The following is a 15,646-nucleotide window of genomic DNA, read 5'->3' as shown; positions in this document are numbered from 1 at the left end:
CCAAGCAACTAAGCTGTATCTTTAGACCCTCCAAATCCTTTAAATGTAAAATGTTTGTATGAATTTTCTCTATCTCTTGTTTGGGGCAATTATAGGTTTATATGTATGCTAAGAAAAAAATGCAAAATTCAAGGTACAATGAACTACAGTATAAACTCTCTGTTATGTTTATGAAGAAATAAAAATCCTCACCATTCTTCTTAAAATGGAAGATTTTATCAGCTTGTGTTGATAGGCCAACAGAGAATCATTAATATTTTCCTAATTTTAAAATGTGTACTTGAAATCTCAATCCTTTGAAAGAGCATGACATGTAATCACATTCTTCTTAGGGTAAACCATCAGTAACAATAGAAATGAGCATATCCTGTCAAGAACTGAGTTCATGACTCTTTTAAAGAGCTAGAGTAAAAGGTCAACTCTTTTCCTTTGATTGTGTCTTTAAAATAAGGTCAGATTTTTTTACACATATGATAAATACAAATGGTTTTTTGTTAGGAGAGAAGGAAAAATAACCAAGACCCTCATGGGATTTGAACATTAATGTTACTTCTTTTCAGTAACTAGAATGTAGTGAATTATACTCCTCAAGAGTACATATAGTGAATTATATTTAGTGAATTATACTCCTCAAGAACACACTGTTAACAAAAATGAATATTTGGGGGTACCAGTTTTCAAGTATAATAGAAGCATCTACTTAAAAACTAGTCTTTACCTACCAACACAACTGCAATGAGAAATGGCTGGATGATTCATAACAAAATTAAATAAACCTATTATCAATAAGCATTAAAATGTGCTATTTCACTAACTATAAGATAAATGTGAATTAAAACTTGAGATACTACATTCCATAGGAAGACGATCACTCAAAACAATATAAACTGTTGGTATAGTTATAAAACTATTGGACCTCATATGCAGATGGTCAAATGGAAAATGACATAGCTTTCTTAGAGAACAATTAGTAAATTTTAAAGAACCAGGGAATGGTTACCAATAGAGGCAGAGATTATTTCCAATTTGACATAGTCTCTCTCCTATGAGTTACCCAAGAGAAATGAGAAATGCCAATGAAAACTCTTGTATGTGAGTTGTCACTGTGATATTACTCATAATAACACAAATCTAAACTCATCTGATGTCCTTCCACCAGTGAATTGATGAATGATAGGCACTGTTCAATATGCACATATCTGTGGCTTGGAAATGTTAATAACAGAAATTAATAGGCTACTGATACATGTTACATCATGGATGAAATCCAGTGAATTGTATTGTTACAATGATAGAAATGTCGATGAAAGTCGAATGTATAAAGATGGAAGTCGGGGAATGGTTACCAATAGAGGCAGAGATTGGTCATAAATGAGACCAATAATCTTTGAATAGAAAAAGGTTTCCAATAATCCTGTGAGTCAGGTGTACCCTCTTATAATATCTTTGTACTATATGTTCACTAAAAAATATTCCTAACCAATGAGAAATCCTTTCCAAAAGAAAAGTTAGGTAATCTTCCAAACAAATTCCCAGTTTTTAATACTTTGAATCATAAAATGACTGACTAAAAAATGTATTCTTACCTCAATAACAAAGCAACAATTTTTACATGAAGATAGTATGAATCTTTTAAACTAAAGAGACTAATTATTGCCTTCAGAATCTATTATACTGTAACTAAATAAAATCTGATATCTAATAGAAGGCATCTCCTTTTTAAGTTCAAAATTGAAATCATTTTGGTAAGAAAAAATTAAATTGGTAAAATATATGCTCTTAAGAGTCTACAGACAGGTAAAATTATCTGAATGTTAAGGAATCATTTCTAGAAAATACAGGAGCTATATAGGAACAATATTAATGGCCTGGATTTGCTTGTATACTTGAATGCTTAGGGAGTGGCATTATTTGGCAGAGTAGATGTGACCTTTTTGGAGGAAGTGTGCCTCCAGAGCAGGCGATACAGTTTCAAAAGCCCAAGCCCGGCTCTGTGGCTCTCTCTTTCTGCTGTATGCAGATCCAGATGTAGAATTCCAGCTATACCACATCATGACTTCTTGTATGTCACTATGCTTCCCACCATAATGATAATGGAGCAAACCTCTGAAACTGTAAGAAAGTCCAAATAAGTACTTTCTTTTATAAATGTTGTTATGGTCATGGTGTCTCTTCACAGCAAAAGAACACTGACCAGGCATGGGCATAGAAGAGAGAACATAGCTAGCATATACATAAAAATCTCAATTTGTGTTGTCTATTTTTAAAGGCAGTTCAAGAAATGTGAGAAACACAAAAACTGAAATTAAAGATACTACATATAGATTCCTTTGGGTATATTATAAGTTGTGATATAGAATTTCTAAGTGTATACTAAATAATTACTCTTATATACACAGGTATGATTAACTCTTTCCTGTCTCTAAAGATGCATCTTTTAGTAGATGAGGACCATTATCAAAAGCCACATCTGATCTAAGTGCAGAGAAAAGCTGACTGTAAATGCCTGTACTGATACATCTGCAGAACAGCGGGATCAGGAAACATCACAGAAGAGACATATGTTGAAGGGAAGAGATAAAGTGGAGGGAGCTAGGGAAGATGGAGATTGAGCTGGAAGAAGTAGAGGGAAAGAGTGGAGGGTGATTGTGGTCAAAATATATTGTATGAAATCCTTAAAGAACATATCACATTTAAAAAGTACCTCATGTATTTAGAAGAGCAAAGAGGATTCCAAATCAGTTTGAATTAAGTTATGTCTGGTGTTTTAGTAATGTATAGAAAAAAAAAAAACAAATGTCAAGTCATCTCCCACCAAATCCAAAGTTCAGTACTTCATATTCTCTAATCAATTGTTAAGATCTCAGAAAAGAATGAAATGTTTGCACTTCATTAAATTAAATTAAATTTAACTTGAAGTCAATCATGGATCTTGACAACAAACTGAAATTTGTCTTTCAGCAATTTCATCATGATATTGTAAAATTAATAAATATATTTGGGATTTTTAGATTGTCACATCATAAATAAGATTGTACTTGTCTAAAGAAAAGTAAGGAACATTTTATAAATCAATTTGCTAACAGAAAGGTGAGATAATTTCTTCCTGGGTTCTTGGAAATGTTATTCTTATTCAAGACTTATTGAGATATTAGATAAATAAGTCTGATGTGAAGACATTATTAATAATGAAGAATTCTGATTTTGCTATTCTTTTTCTCAATGATAATGCTGAGAATGAAAGTAGAGAAAGATAACAATGGTATTGTCCTGTTCCAGAGATGATATATTTCAAATTCTGGCCTCCATTCAGGATGCTATTAAAGTTCTTTGAAGTGTTGCTATAAATAAAAAAAGAATCCACTTAATTTATTGCTTGGAAAAATCTATTGCTGCCATTCTGTTTGCCTATGATAACCTTTCTGGAATTTTAGAAATGACTACATGGTGCTATGACAAATAAAAACAAAGATATCAGTGAATATGTGTAATAAAACTTGACTTAAAAATTTTCATAAGTATGAAAAGGAAATGATACATTTTAATGAATAAAAATATGCATGTACAAAGCAAAACATAAAAATATCTGTAAAGGTTGTGGTCTATATGAAGATGAAAAGCAGAGCCTAAACTCTACTTTTTAAGACATTTGTGAGATTACAATTTATTTAAATTATTAAATTTACTGCTGGTACTAAGCACTTTCTTCTATAAGGCAAGAAAGATGCAGAGAAATGGTAGGAGAATGCTACAAGGGGAAATGAGAAATGACTGGCAGAAATGAGGATCATAAATATTTATTTATCACTGAGCCCTTGAGCAGAAGATGTTAAGAATTTTAAATGGATTATACCACTTAATCCTCGCAAGTAATTTTTTCAGGTGCGATACTTAAGCTGTCAGAGAAGTGTTTTAAATTATCCTCAATAAAAACATAAATTCTTCATGATTGATGAGGCAAAATCCCTCTGCTGTCTTTGAAGATTAATCTGAACTCACTAGATCACTAAATTTATAGAAAAGAAAGGAATCAGTGTGAGCAAATAACCTCACATAAATGCATCTATCTGGTATAATTTGAATATCAAATGTCATTCCTAAATTCATGTATTAGAATACTAGAGTCCTATCATATGTTACTATTTGAGAGGTTAAGATATTTTGGAGCCACAAGATCATTAAAGACAAGTCATTGAATAGTATACTTACTTCTTATTCTTCTCAAATTCTCTGGTTCCCATCCATCAACATGTGAGAAGTTTTTACTACAGACTCCAGCATGAACCCTGCCATGCTGTCCCCACTACCACAGATGGCAAACCTCTGAAACCATTAGGCCAAATAAACTTTGCCTCTGTAAATTATTTCAGTTAAGCAATTTGGTACAATGATGAGAAAAGTAATTAATAAATTTAAAAAGGAGTACAAATAAGCCAGGCGGTGGTGGCACGCCTTTAATCCCAGCACTCAGGAGGCAGAAGCAGGTGGATCTATGTGAGTTTGAAGTCAGCCTGATCTACAAGAGCTAGTTCCAGGACAGCCTACAAAGTTACAGAGAAACCCTGTCTCAAACCTTCCCCCCAAAACTGGAGTACAAATATTGTTAATTTTGCTTTCATTCTTTCCATATGGAAATCATAACAGAAATTATAAAGACTTATATAAGATCATTGTCTCACAGGCATTTTTTTTCACTCAGCTGACATTTTCACCATGCATTGTGACTTTACACACAGAGAAAGATTTTGTTGGCCATCATTACCTTGGCTTCTAATGGAACTCTATATGCATGTCTGCTCCATTGAAATTAACCTTAGAGTATCTTTCAGTCTTTTAGTGGGTCAAGATTATATGATTAAATGCTAATCTCCAATTACTTTTCAAGATCACCATAAGACTGTGTAGCCAAAAAAGTCTATTTCACATATGTACAGAACAATGTTAAATATGAATGCTGTTTAAGAAATTAAAGCACAAGCCAAAAAGTATTTCTAACTGAATTTGTATTGATTGTGAATCAGTTTACAATCAAAAAGGGGCTGGACAGATGGTTCAACTTTTAAAAGCACTTTTATTCTTTCAAAAGAGTTACACTCAATTCTCAACAAGCATATGACACTTTACAACTATTTAACTCCGGTCCAAGGCTCCTATATTCTCTTATGATCTCTGTGGACACATGATTCACATACATACATGCCAACAAAATATTTACAAATAAATATTGTGTGTATAATTTTATATATACATTAATATCTATTAATTTTAGTAGTGGTTTGCATAACAAAGGCTCATAAGTTTGAATTCTTGATCATTAGGTAGTGACATTATTTGGGAGTGAATACAAGGTGAAGCCTTGCTGGAGTAGGTGTGGACTTTGTAGCAGAAGTGTGTGATTTTAGAGCTGGGCTTTGTGGTTTCAAGCCCAAGCCAACCCCAGTGGCTTTCTCTCTTTCTGCTTCATGCAGATTCAGATGTAGAAATTTCAGTTATTTTTTTCAGCACCATGTTTACCAGCATTGCACCATGGTCCCTGCCATGATTACAGTGGACTAAATCTCTAAAATGATCAGACAACTCCAATGAAATGATTGCCATTATAAGAGTAAAATGACAATTCTACCAAAAGCAATCTATAGATTCAATGCAATTCCCATCAAAATCCCAACAAAATTCTTCATAGACATTGAAAGAACAATAATCAACTTTATATGGAAAATCAAAAAACCCAGGATAGCTAAAACAATCCTATATAATAAAAGTACTTCCGGAGGCATTACCATCCCTGACTTCAAACTCTATTACAGAGCTACAGTAATGAAAACAGCTTGGTATTGGCAAAAAAACAGAGATGTTGACCAATGGAATCGAATCAAAGACCTGGATATTAATCCACAAACCTATGAACACCTGATTTTCGACAAAGGAATTAAAATTATACAATGGAAGAAAGAAAGCATCCTTAACAAATGGTGCTGTCATAACTGGATGTCAACCTGTAGAAAAATGAAAATAGATCCATATCTATCACCATGCACAAAACACAAGTCCAAATACATTAAAGACCTCAATATAAATTTGACCACACTGAGCCTGAGAGGAGAGAAAGTGGGAAGTACACTACAACACATAGGCACAGGAGACCACTTCCTATGTATAACCCCAGTGGCACAGACAATAAGAGCCACAATGAATAAATTGGACCATCTGAAACTAAGAAGCTTCTGTAAAGCAAAGGACACTGTCATTAAGACAAAAAGGCAACCTACTGAATGGGAGAAGATTTTCACCAACCCCACACCAGACAAAGGCCTGATCTCCAAAATATATAAAGAACTCAAGAAACTAGACATGAAAATTCAGAATAACCCAATTAAAAGTGGGGTACTGAAATGAACAGAGAATTCTCAACAGAAAAAAATCAAATGGCCAAAAGACACTTAAGGTCATGTTCAACCTCCTTAGTGATCAGGGAAATGCAAATCCAAACAACTTTGAGATACCATCTTACACCAGTCAGATTGGCTAAAATTTAAAACACCAATGATAGTTTTTGCTGGAGAGGATGTGGAGTAATGGGAACACTCATCCATTGTTGGTGAGAATGCAAACTTGTGCAACCACTTTGAATATCAGTGTGGCGGTTTCTCAGGTAACTTGGAGTCTACCTACCTCAGGATCCAGCAGTTCCACTCTTGGGAATATACCCAAGAGATGCCCAACCATACTACAAAAGCATTTGTTCAACTATGTTCATAGCAGCACTATTTATAATAGCCAGAACCTGGAAGCAACCTAGGTGCTCCTTAAGGCAAGAATGGAAAAAGAAGGTGTGGTACATATACACATTTAGAGTTCTACTCAGCGGTAAAAAACAATGACATCTTGAATTTTGTATGCAAATGGATGGAAGTAGAAAACACTTTACTGAATGAGATAAGCCATACCCAAAAAGATGAATATGGTCTTTGGTGGATTCTAGCCATAAACAAAGGACATTGAGCCTATAGTTTGTGATCCTAGAGAAGCTAAATAATAAAGTGAACCCAAAGAAAAACATATATTTATCCTCCTGAAAATTGGAAGTAGACAAGATCGTCAGGCAAAAGTTGGGAGCACAGGGGTGGGGGTGGGTGAGGGAAGGGGAGAGGGGGAAAGAGAAGGAAGAAGGGGAGGATTGGGGAGAGCCTGGGAGAGTGGGATGGTTGAGATGGAGGAAGGGTGGTTATGGGAACAGGGAAGAAGATATCTTAATTAAGGGAGCCATTTTAGAGTTGGCAAGAGACTTGGCTCTAGAGGGGTTCCCAGGTGTCCGAAAGGATGTCCCTAGCTATGTCCTTGGGCAGCAGAAGAGAGGGTGCCTGAACTGGTCTTATCCCATAGCCACACTGATGAATATCTTGCATATCACCATAGATCCTTCATCCGGCAATGGATGGAGATAGAGACAGAGACCTACATTGAAGCACTGGACTGAGCTCCCAAGGTCCAGATGAAGAGCAGGAGGGAGAAGAAGAGCAAGGAAGTTAAGACCACGAGGGGTGCGTCCACCCACTGAGACGGTGTGACTGATCTAATGGGAGCTCACCAAGGCCAGCTGGACTGGGGCTGAATGGGCATGTGATCAAAACGGACCCTCTGAATGTGGCTGACGTTTGGGGCTGAGGGAGAATCCAATGATAATGGTACTGGGTTTTAATTCTACTGCATGTACTGGCTTTTTGGGAGTCTAGTCTGTTTGGATGCTCACCTTCTTAGACCTGGATGGAGGTGGGGAGGGCCTTGGACTTCCCACAGGGCAAGGAACCCTGATTTCTCTTAGGACTGTAGAGGGAGGGGGTAGTGGGAAGGAAATGGGAGGAGGGGAGGAGATGGAAATTTTTAATAAATAAAAAATTATTTTAAAAAAAAAAACACTATGACCAGACATAGAGAAGCAATTTTTGGAGTTTGCCCTTATTTTAGACTATTTTTTTCCAGAATTCTTTTACTGTGATCCCGTTCCTCCATTTTGGAATGGTAATGTATATTCTTTACCACTATATGTTGGAAGTCTATGATCTGCTTTTTGGTTCTGATTTTACAGGAGGTTACAGTAAAAGTTCATCTTAAGTCTCAGAAGAGACTTTGAATTTTGGACTTTTAAAGTGTTGGACTATGATAGACTATGAGGACTTTTGAAGTTGGACTAAATCCATGTTTTTGTGTTATAGTATAGGTATAAGGTTTTGAAGGCCAGGGAATAGAATGTGACTGTTTCAAAAAGACTTGTCCCCAATAGGTTTACAGCCTTGAATGCTTGGTCATCTGGGAGTGATACTACATAAGAGGGAGTAGGAAGTGTGGTCTTGCTGGATTAAATATGATCTTGTTGGAGGAAGTTTGTCACTGTGAGAGGTCAAAGACCCAGGCCAGTCCTGCTGGCTTTCATTCTTTTTGCTCCCTGTAGATCTAGATGCAGAACTCTCAGGTACTTTTCCAAAACCATGTCTGCATTAATGTCACCATGCTTCCCTGCCTTGATGAACTAAACTCTGAAACTTATAGCCAGCTGTCCTATATAAAATTTCCATGGTCAGGGTGACTCTTCATAACCACTGATTAAGGCATAAGATTATCCATTTTTAATGAACAACCTATGCTAAATGGAGAAAATAATGAAAAGGAAGTTTAGCTTTTAAAAATACAAAAAAAAAATGAATGTTGCTACCATTGCACACCCATAACCCATATAGCAGGATCAAGTCCATATTTTGGAGTTGAGGGTGTTGGCCTCCTTTCATTACTGTCTAATCAAATCACTCATGTTCAGCTCAGCTATACAGTTAACCTGTGCCTAGGAATGCAAAAATGACAAAGAGCATGGTTTATCCAAACATTTTAGTTAAATCTGAAAATGTTTTGCCATCATGTGGCTTAAGATGAACTGCTGGCTTCTTCTTTTTAACAACAGTTGATGGCTCATTACTAATTAGTGCACAGGCAAAGAAAGTTAATAATGAAAGACTTTAATGTTAGACCTGCTAATAGAGTCCTAAAGTTATCTTAAGAGAGTACTTTCTTATTAGAGCTGACTAAAGAAGGAGAGGCTACCGGCACATGGATTCACCCATCAAGGATAGCTTTTATGAAAAAATGATTCCTTTCAAGATCAAATTTAACAAACTGAAAATACTTTTCAAGTCTTATTTTCTTTCTTATTTGCATTTTAAAATTGTGTACAGGGTATCTGGTGACATACTAATTCAAAAGATTTTTTATTTTTCAAGAGGCTATGACATTAACTGAGAAATTTTCAACTGGAGATAACTGTAGCATCACAAATTCCTCATTCTGGAAAATATGAGTGAGTGAGCACGAATGTAAATATAAGGTTAAACAGATTCCTGTTCCATTCTAACTAAAGATCCTTCTATCACATTATTTTTAAACCATCACCGACATATTTAAATGATAATTGCATCCTCTCAATGAGCACAGTTCCTTATTATTGGAACTGGCAGGGGGCCTTGACATTTGAGTCATCATCTCATTATGTCTATTTCTCATCCTGGTATACAAATTAAATAGAATTCCAAGCCCAGCGAAATATAGAAGAAGTCTAAGCAGTAACTTTAAACTGCAGGGTTTTTTTTTTCCTTAAATCTGTATAATATATAAAGAAATTAACATTTGTAAAAATATATTCTCACTTAAGCAATTTTTAAAAGTCTAGCATTTACTTTAAGGTCAAAAATGCTTCAAAATCTCTAGCCAAATATTAAAGGTTTATGAAACAAAACTGACAGTTTTGATATTCTCAAAATGTAAAAGCTAAAATAATTACAGGTTTAAAAAGCAACTAGAGCTGTGTGGTAGTCGTGCACTCCCTTAGTCCTAGCACTTAGGAGACAAAGTCAAACAGATCTCTGTGCCAGCATAGTCTACTTTGTGAGCTCCAGTATAGCCACAGCTGCACAGAGAAACTCTATTTCAAAATAACAAAACACAAACAAAAAATAAAAGGCAACTACAAATGTAGTTAAAATATACACATTTGACAAGTTTCTCCCAATCTGAAAAGGCTTCAGAATGCACAGTAATTATCAATCATATAGCATACATGTTAAAATATTAATAGAATATTTTTATGTGGTCAAATAGGACCAATAATACTAGTTAGTTTTAAACTAAAATATCAAAATGTGTCAAGTCGGAACCCAAGTCTGTCCTAAGTACTTCCACACCATTGGACTTATATGACAAAAATGTTACTGGTGAATTTTCTAGATCACTTTATTTAGCCATTTGAAATAAAAGTTCATATATCTATCATTCTCCAATCCCAGCACTCGGGAGGCAGAGGCAGGTGGATCTCTATGAGTTCGAGACCAGCCTGGTCTACAGAGCGAGTTCCAGGACAGGCTCCAAAGCCACAGAGAAACCCTGTCTCGAAAAACCAAAAAAAAAAAAAAAAATTCTTCCACTAAACTCCAAAATCATAAAACTAATCATTCATAAAGCTCTTTAATAGCTCATTAACAATGATTCTCAGAAGCCACTTCTTCTTTTACTTATCATTGCAGACACTTCAGAATATGGGTGGTGTTAAGTTTCAAGCCCAGGGCAAAAGGCAAAGCTTGATGTGGCATGACTTCTCCCAGTTACAGGGTATGGCTCACATACACTGCCCTCTACCCTGAACTCTCCAATCCTAGGAGAGGTCTAGGATGCCCTTCCCCCAGATTCTCTTTCCTATGTAATCCAGACACAAACTGCCCTCTTTTGGACCTCTGACCTCCTAACTACTACACTTGGTTCCCCTCTTTCCCCTATCTTTTCCCCTCATCCTCCCTGAACATGGTCCAGCTCAATCTGCTCATGTTCACTCTGGACTTTCCTCGAAATCCCTGCCTCTGACTATGTATCTAACTACGTATCTATAATGAACTGTCTCCTCTGCCACATCTAGGAGTAATCATGCCCTTTTTATTTTATTTTTTTCATTCAGATCAATTATTCATTTATTCAGTTTTGTGTTTGTTTCTGTCCTCTTCCTCCTTGTTCATTCTGAAAACGAGCAGCTTTCCCAAATCACTTGGAATCCAGAAGAACAGCCTAAAATAGCTCTGTTTATCCTGGTAGAAAGAGATTGAAAAGTACCTTATTGGAAACTAAATGACTATACAGTCAAACATCTACCCTGAAAATTAACATGATTTTTTTTGCTATGGCATGATCTTTCTAGATGCTGTGAATATGTATTACTCCCATTGGCTAATAAAAGCTGTTTGGTCTATGGCAAGGTAGGATAAGATTAAGCAGAACAATCAAACTGAGGACTTGGGTGAAGAGAGGAGGAGTCAGGGGAGACATGAACTAGTCACCCAAGAAGCAAGATGCCAGAAGACTGGAGAGCCCTGACCACGTGGCAATACATAGATTAACAAAAATGAGTTAATTTTAAATGTAAATTAGCAATAAGCTTGAGTTATCAGTCAAACATTTATAATTAATATTAGCCTCTGTGTGATAATTTGGGAAGCTACTACTGGGAATTTAGAAACAGGCAGGCAGGAGACAAGGCTCTGCATACAATTTTTTTCCTATGGATTGCTCAAAGTATATCACCAAAAAGGCAAAAGTAGTCACAAGAGATTTTTCTTACATTTCATATTGACTTTACTGTTGTCTTTTTCAAAACAAGTATCTAAGAGACAGATGTTTGCTTGAACTCAGCTATATTTAGATTTCAGATATCTTTTATCAATTACTTATAGTTTTATGACCAAGATTTCCAATGATCTCAAGAAATAGAAGTCTACACTGAAAATACTATGCATGTGTTTTCTCAAGAAATTAAGTTGTTTAGAGGATAACTCTTAATTTGATTATTAAAATTTAATTAGTTCACAGCAAACATTGGAAGAATAGATTTTTCTTTCTTTTGACATATACATGACATAAATAGAATGTTCTGAGACTGAAATTTGAAAGAGATCATAATAACAATGCATCAGGCTTTCCTCTTTGTTTTCTGAATGGTAAGTTGGACAATTCCCACATGTTGAAATTTCTCTCACAGTTTGACTTGTCCACAGAGACATGAATTTATAATGTTAGACTTTTATTGAGTCTTATTATTTTATAATTGCTGTGGCTATTATTAATAAGTGTCTTCTTGGGACCATAGGGACCATGGGAGAGGATTGAAGGAGAGGGGAGAAGGGGAGCAGAGAAAAATGTACAGCTCAATAAAATCAATAAAAAGGTAAATGTCTTCTTTTTATGTGCCAAAATAAATTAACAAATGAGGCAGACACTATGTAAAAGGCCTGGGAATACAGCCAAGTTTTTCTACATACATTCAGGGACCAGTAATCTTATAAATAGTGCTTCAAGCTTCCTTGCCTAAATAGTTGCAACTATGACCAGCATGTAATTTCCTGAAATAATTATCCATTACATTAGATCCCTTCATGCATTTGGAGTCTATGACTACGTACCTTGTCTTTATTCTCAGTACCAGAAGCTTCAGACTTGGTCCTTATTACAAATGGGGTAGAGAGTCGCAGCAAGACCCTTTCAAAGGTGGCATTAACCTTTGGAGAGACGATCTCAAAACAATCCTGAAACTTCAGCACTTTGTGAGTGTCACATCGAAGCTGCTTTCGCAGGCCTTCCCCAAGCTGAAGAATTGCCATGCTGGGGTCAAACATCAAGTGGAATGGAAAAGCTCTGCAGAAGGTGCTGATGCTGATTCTGAGGTCTGCAGGAACTTGAGAAGTACCCTGTGGAATGTTTTTTGTGATGTGAATAGTTTCACATTCTTTGATAAGGAAAGAAAGACAACTACAATTGCTTGGGTTTGAGCCTTCAGAGTAAAACTTTTCATTTTCAATTTGTTCCACTTCTACATTCAAGTGATAGATTCTCTTTCCTGCAGCCTTAATCATTCCCAGCATTGCAAATCCCACAGTATGATGAGGATGGAAGTAGTGTAGCATAAGAGTACCTTCAGGGAGCTCTTTGCATAGAAAAGATGATGACTCCAGAGTGGCCTTTTTCCCAAAAGAAGTCCTAATGTGCTCCAACAATGCATCAAAACCATTGAAGAAGTCCTGCAATGTGCCACCTACAGCTCGAAGGACTCTCTCATTTTCATCAAAGCATATCTTAAAGAATTCCTCACCAAATCTTTCTTGAATTTCCTGGAACTTCAGACCTAATGGTAAAGGAGAATAGAAAAGTTAGGAACATGGGCTATAAGATTTTGGATCCATAGCTTTCAAGATGCTTATCTAAAGTGATTAAGAGCATGTAATGCCTCCAAAGAGGACCTGTATTCAGTCCCCAGTTTCTACTTTCTTTTTCCATTCATCTCTTCCTTCCCCTTGACCCCCAGAGTGGGAGTTTTTAAAATACTAATGATATAGAAATTCATCTTCTCTTTAATATCTCATTATTTAAAATAATACAATTTTTTCTTTTTCTTTATGATTTCACTAATCCTTACCAGATGAAAACACACACACTCACATACACACAGACACACACACACACACACACACACACACAAAACACAGACAGTCACACAAAAAACTATGCGCTCATTAAGTGGAAAGTAGTTACCAAATAGATAAAAAGACAATCTATGGTGCATGTGAGGGTAAAAGCATCAAGCTATCCAGTGGAAATAAAGTTTATATTAGCTTAACAGAATAAATCATGCATTTTTATAGACTCCATGGAAAAAGAAACAAAACACTTATAAAATTGTAGGACTTCAAATGACTAGCATTCTTTCATTCACAAAAATGAAAGAAGCCAAGAGTAGAGTAGGAATCTGAGCAGAGTGAATCAAGATGTCTATTTCTTTAACATACTCATTCTCAGGTGTCCTAGAAAAAGAAACTCTACCTTACAGCAATGCATTATGGGGTAATCAGGCACACAGAGTTGCCCTTTATTGAAGATGGTGTGAGGGAAAATCAGGAGTAAAGGTATTATCCAAAAAGGAATGGAGTCAGACTGTGGAATCTCCTTCGACTTTGACAGAAATTAATACCTATAGCTTACATATCATTTCTTATACAGTCTATCTGTCATATAAGGAGTTCTGAAAATCAAACAGGAGTGGAACATTCTCTTTTTTGCTGCTGTTTTAAGGAAATAAAGGCTTATTTTGGCTCATAGCTTGAAGGTTCTTTCCATCATAATTGGAACAGCAGCAAAAACTGAGTGTTGAATGCTGATTTCAGACCCTTTTCTCCTTTTATTCTGTCTGTAGAATTCAGTTCATAGAATAGTGCCACCCACAGTCAAGGTGGATCATCTCATCTGACTTAACCTACTCCCATCCTGGCAGGTGTGTCCAGAGGCTTGTCTCTTAAGCAATTTTAGATTTTTTTCAAGTTGACAATCAATATTAATTACCACAGTTCTTCAGTTTAGATTTTTCCTTTGTGGGTGGTTTTAAAGACACCTGTACACTCACCCACTCTGAGAGTAATTCTGTGTATATCATCATATACCAATGAATAAATCATTTAAAACTCTGTGATATACTGAAAATACTTTTCTACAATGTTTGTCAGACTGTAATGCTAATTCTTTTCTTGTCCTTTCATGTTAGAAAGAGCCAGAGGTGTTACCCTCCCAAAATCCTCCTTCCTTTTTCAATGGCCTATTAGAATACACAACAATTAAACCAGTGTGTGGTTTAATTGGCTGGCCTCACCTCTACCATCCTCAGGATGTTCCCTCTCTCCAGAAGGGAAGAAACAGAATAGTCAACAACAATATTATTTTGAATATTCATTTTAAATACATTAAATAGTTTAAGACTTTTCTATAGTCTTGGCATTGTGATAACCAAATTAAGAAGTCAGTTTGACAAAGGCATTCTTAAAAGGACTGTGAAATGAAAATAAGTGAAAAATTTAATGATAAAAATCCTTTTGTTAAAACATTTCACATTAACTTTAGTTTTGTAGGCTTGATGTTCAATGTTAACTAACAATGTGACCTCTTGAGATAACAGTCTCATCACTCAGCTTACATGGGCCTGTTACAGGATTACTCTTCCACATACACTGTATAACAACAGAACCAGAAAGAAGTGATAGCAATAGTATTGATCTGCCCAGGTCTCTAGAGTGAAAAAGCAAAAATAAGACAGGTGATATTCATTGCAACTTAGTTCCTGCTCTAAGAGATCTGCAAGAAATGCTTTTATCATTACATAAACTGGTATATTCTTCTCTTTATTATGCTTAATTGTCTTAGTTGTCTTTCCTTGAATTTGATATTGTACATGATTTACTCCTCTCTTACATTTTACAATTTATTGAAACACACTTGCCTGATATAATTATTATATGTTTGAAAATCCATTTCCACATTCTTCCCCAAACTTCTTCCAAAATCAGATTTAATGAGACAACTGAGATGGGCCCACTTCTCCCAAAAACTGTAGGCAAAAGTTAGATTGTAGTGGCATTTCAATTGTATTTTAATATGTAAAGATTTCTTGGAGATCAGGAAAGTAAAACAGCCACACTGCTAAATCTTACAGACATGCAGTAGTAAGCCACACCTTTCATCCCAGTAGTCTCTCTAGTTGCCATAGAAACTGGGTAGGGCATTCCTTTAACCCCAGCCCTAG

General features: G+C 35.7%; 1 protein-coding gene across 2 annotated transcripts in view; it reads right to left on the bottom strand.

Annotated features, from left to right (window-relative positions):
- Gucy1a2 (guanylate cyclase 1 soluble subunit alpha 2) overlaps positions 1-15,646 on the bottom strand; it is a 372,788-nt gene that overhangs the window by 242,081 nt on the left and 115,061 nt on the right. For both annotated transcript variants that reach the window (XM_041630148.1, XM_041630149.1), the window contains exon 4: positions 12,486-13,204. In XM_041630148.1, coding sequence (XP_041486082.1) covers positions 12,486-13,204 — 719 coding nt within the window. The remainder of the gene's footprint in view (positions 1-12,485; positions 13,205-15,646) is intronic.

The sequence above is a fragment of the Microtus oregoni genome, unplaced genomic scaffold, assembly GCF_018167655.1.
Source record: "Microtus oregoni isolate MIOR12 unplaced genomic scaffold, Mior012 000034F_ref0000314, whole genome shotgun sequence".
Classification (NCBI taxonomy): domain Eukaryota; kingdom Metazoa; phylum Chordata; class Mammalia; order Rodentia; family Cricetidae; genus Microtus; species Microtus oregoni.
The sequence above is the reverse complement of the archived record's forward strand: the minus strand, read 5'-3'. Positions and strand labels throughout refer to the sequence as shown.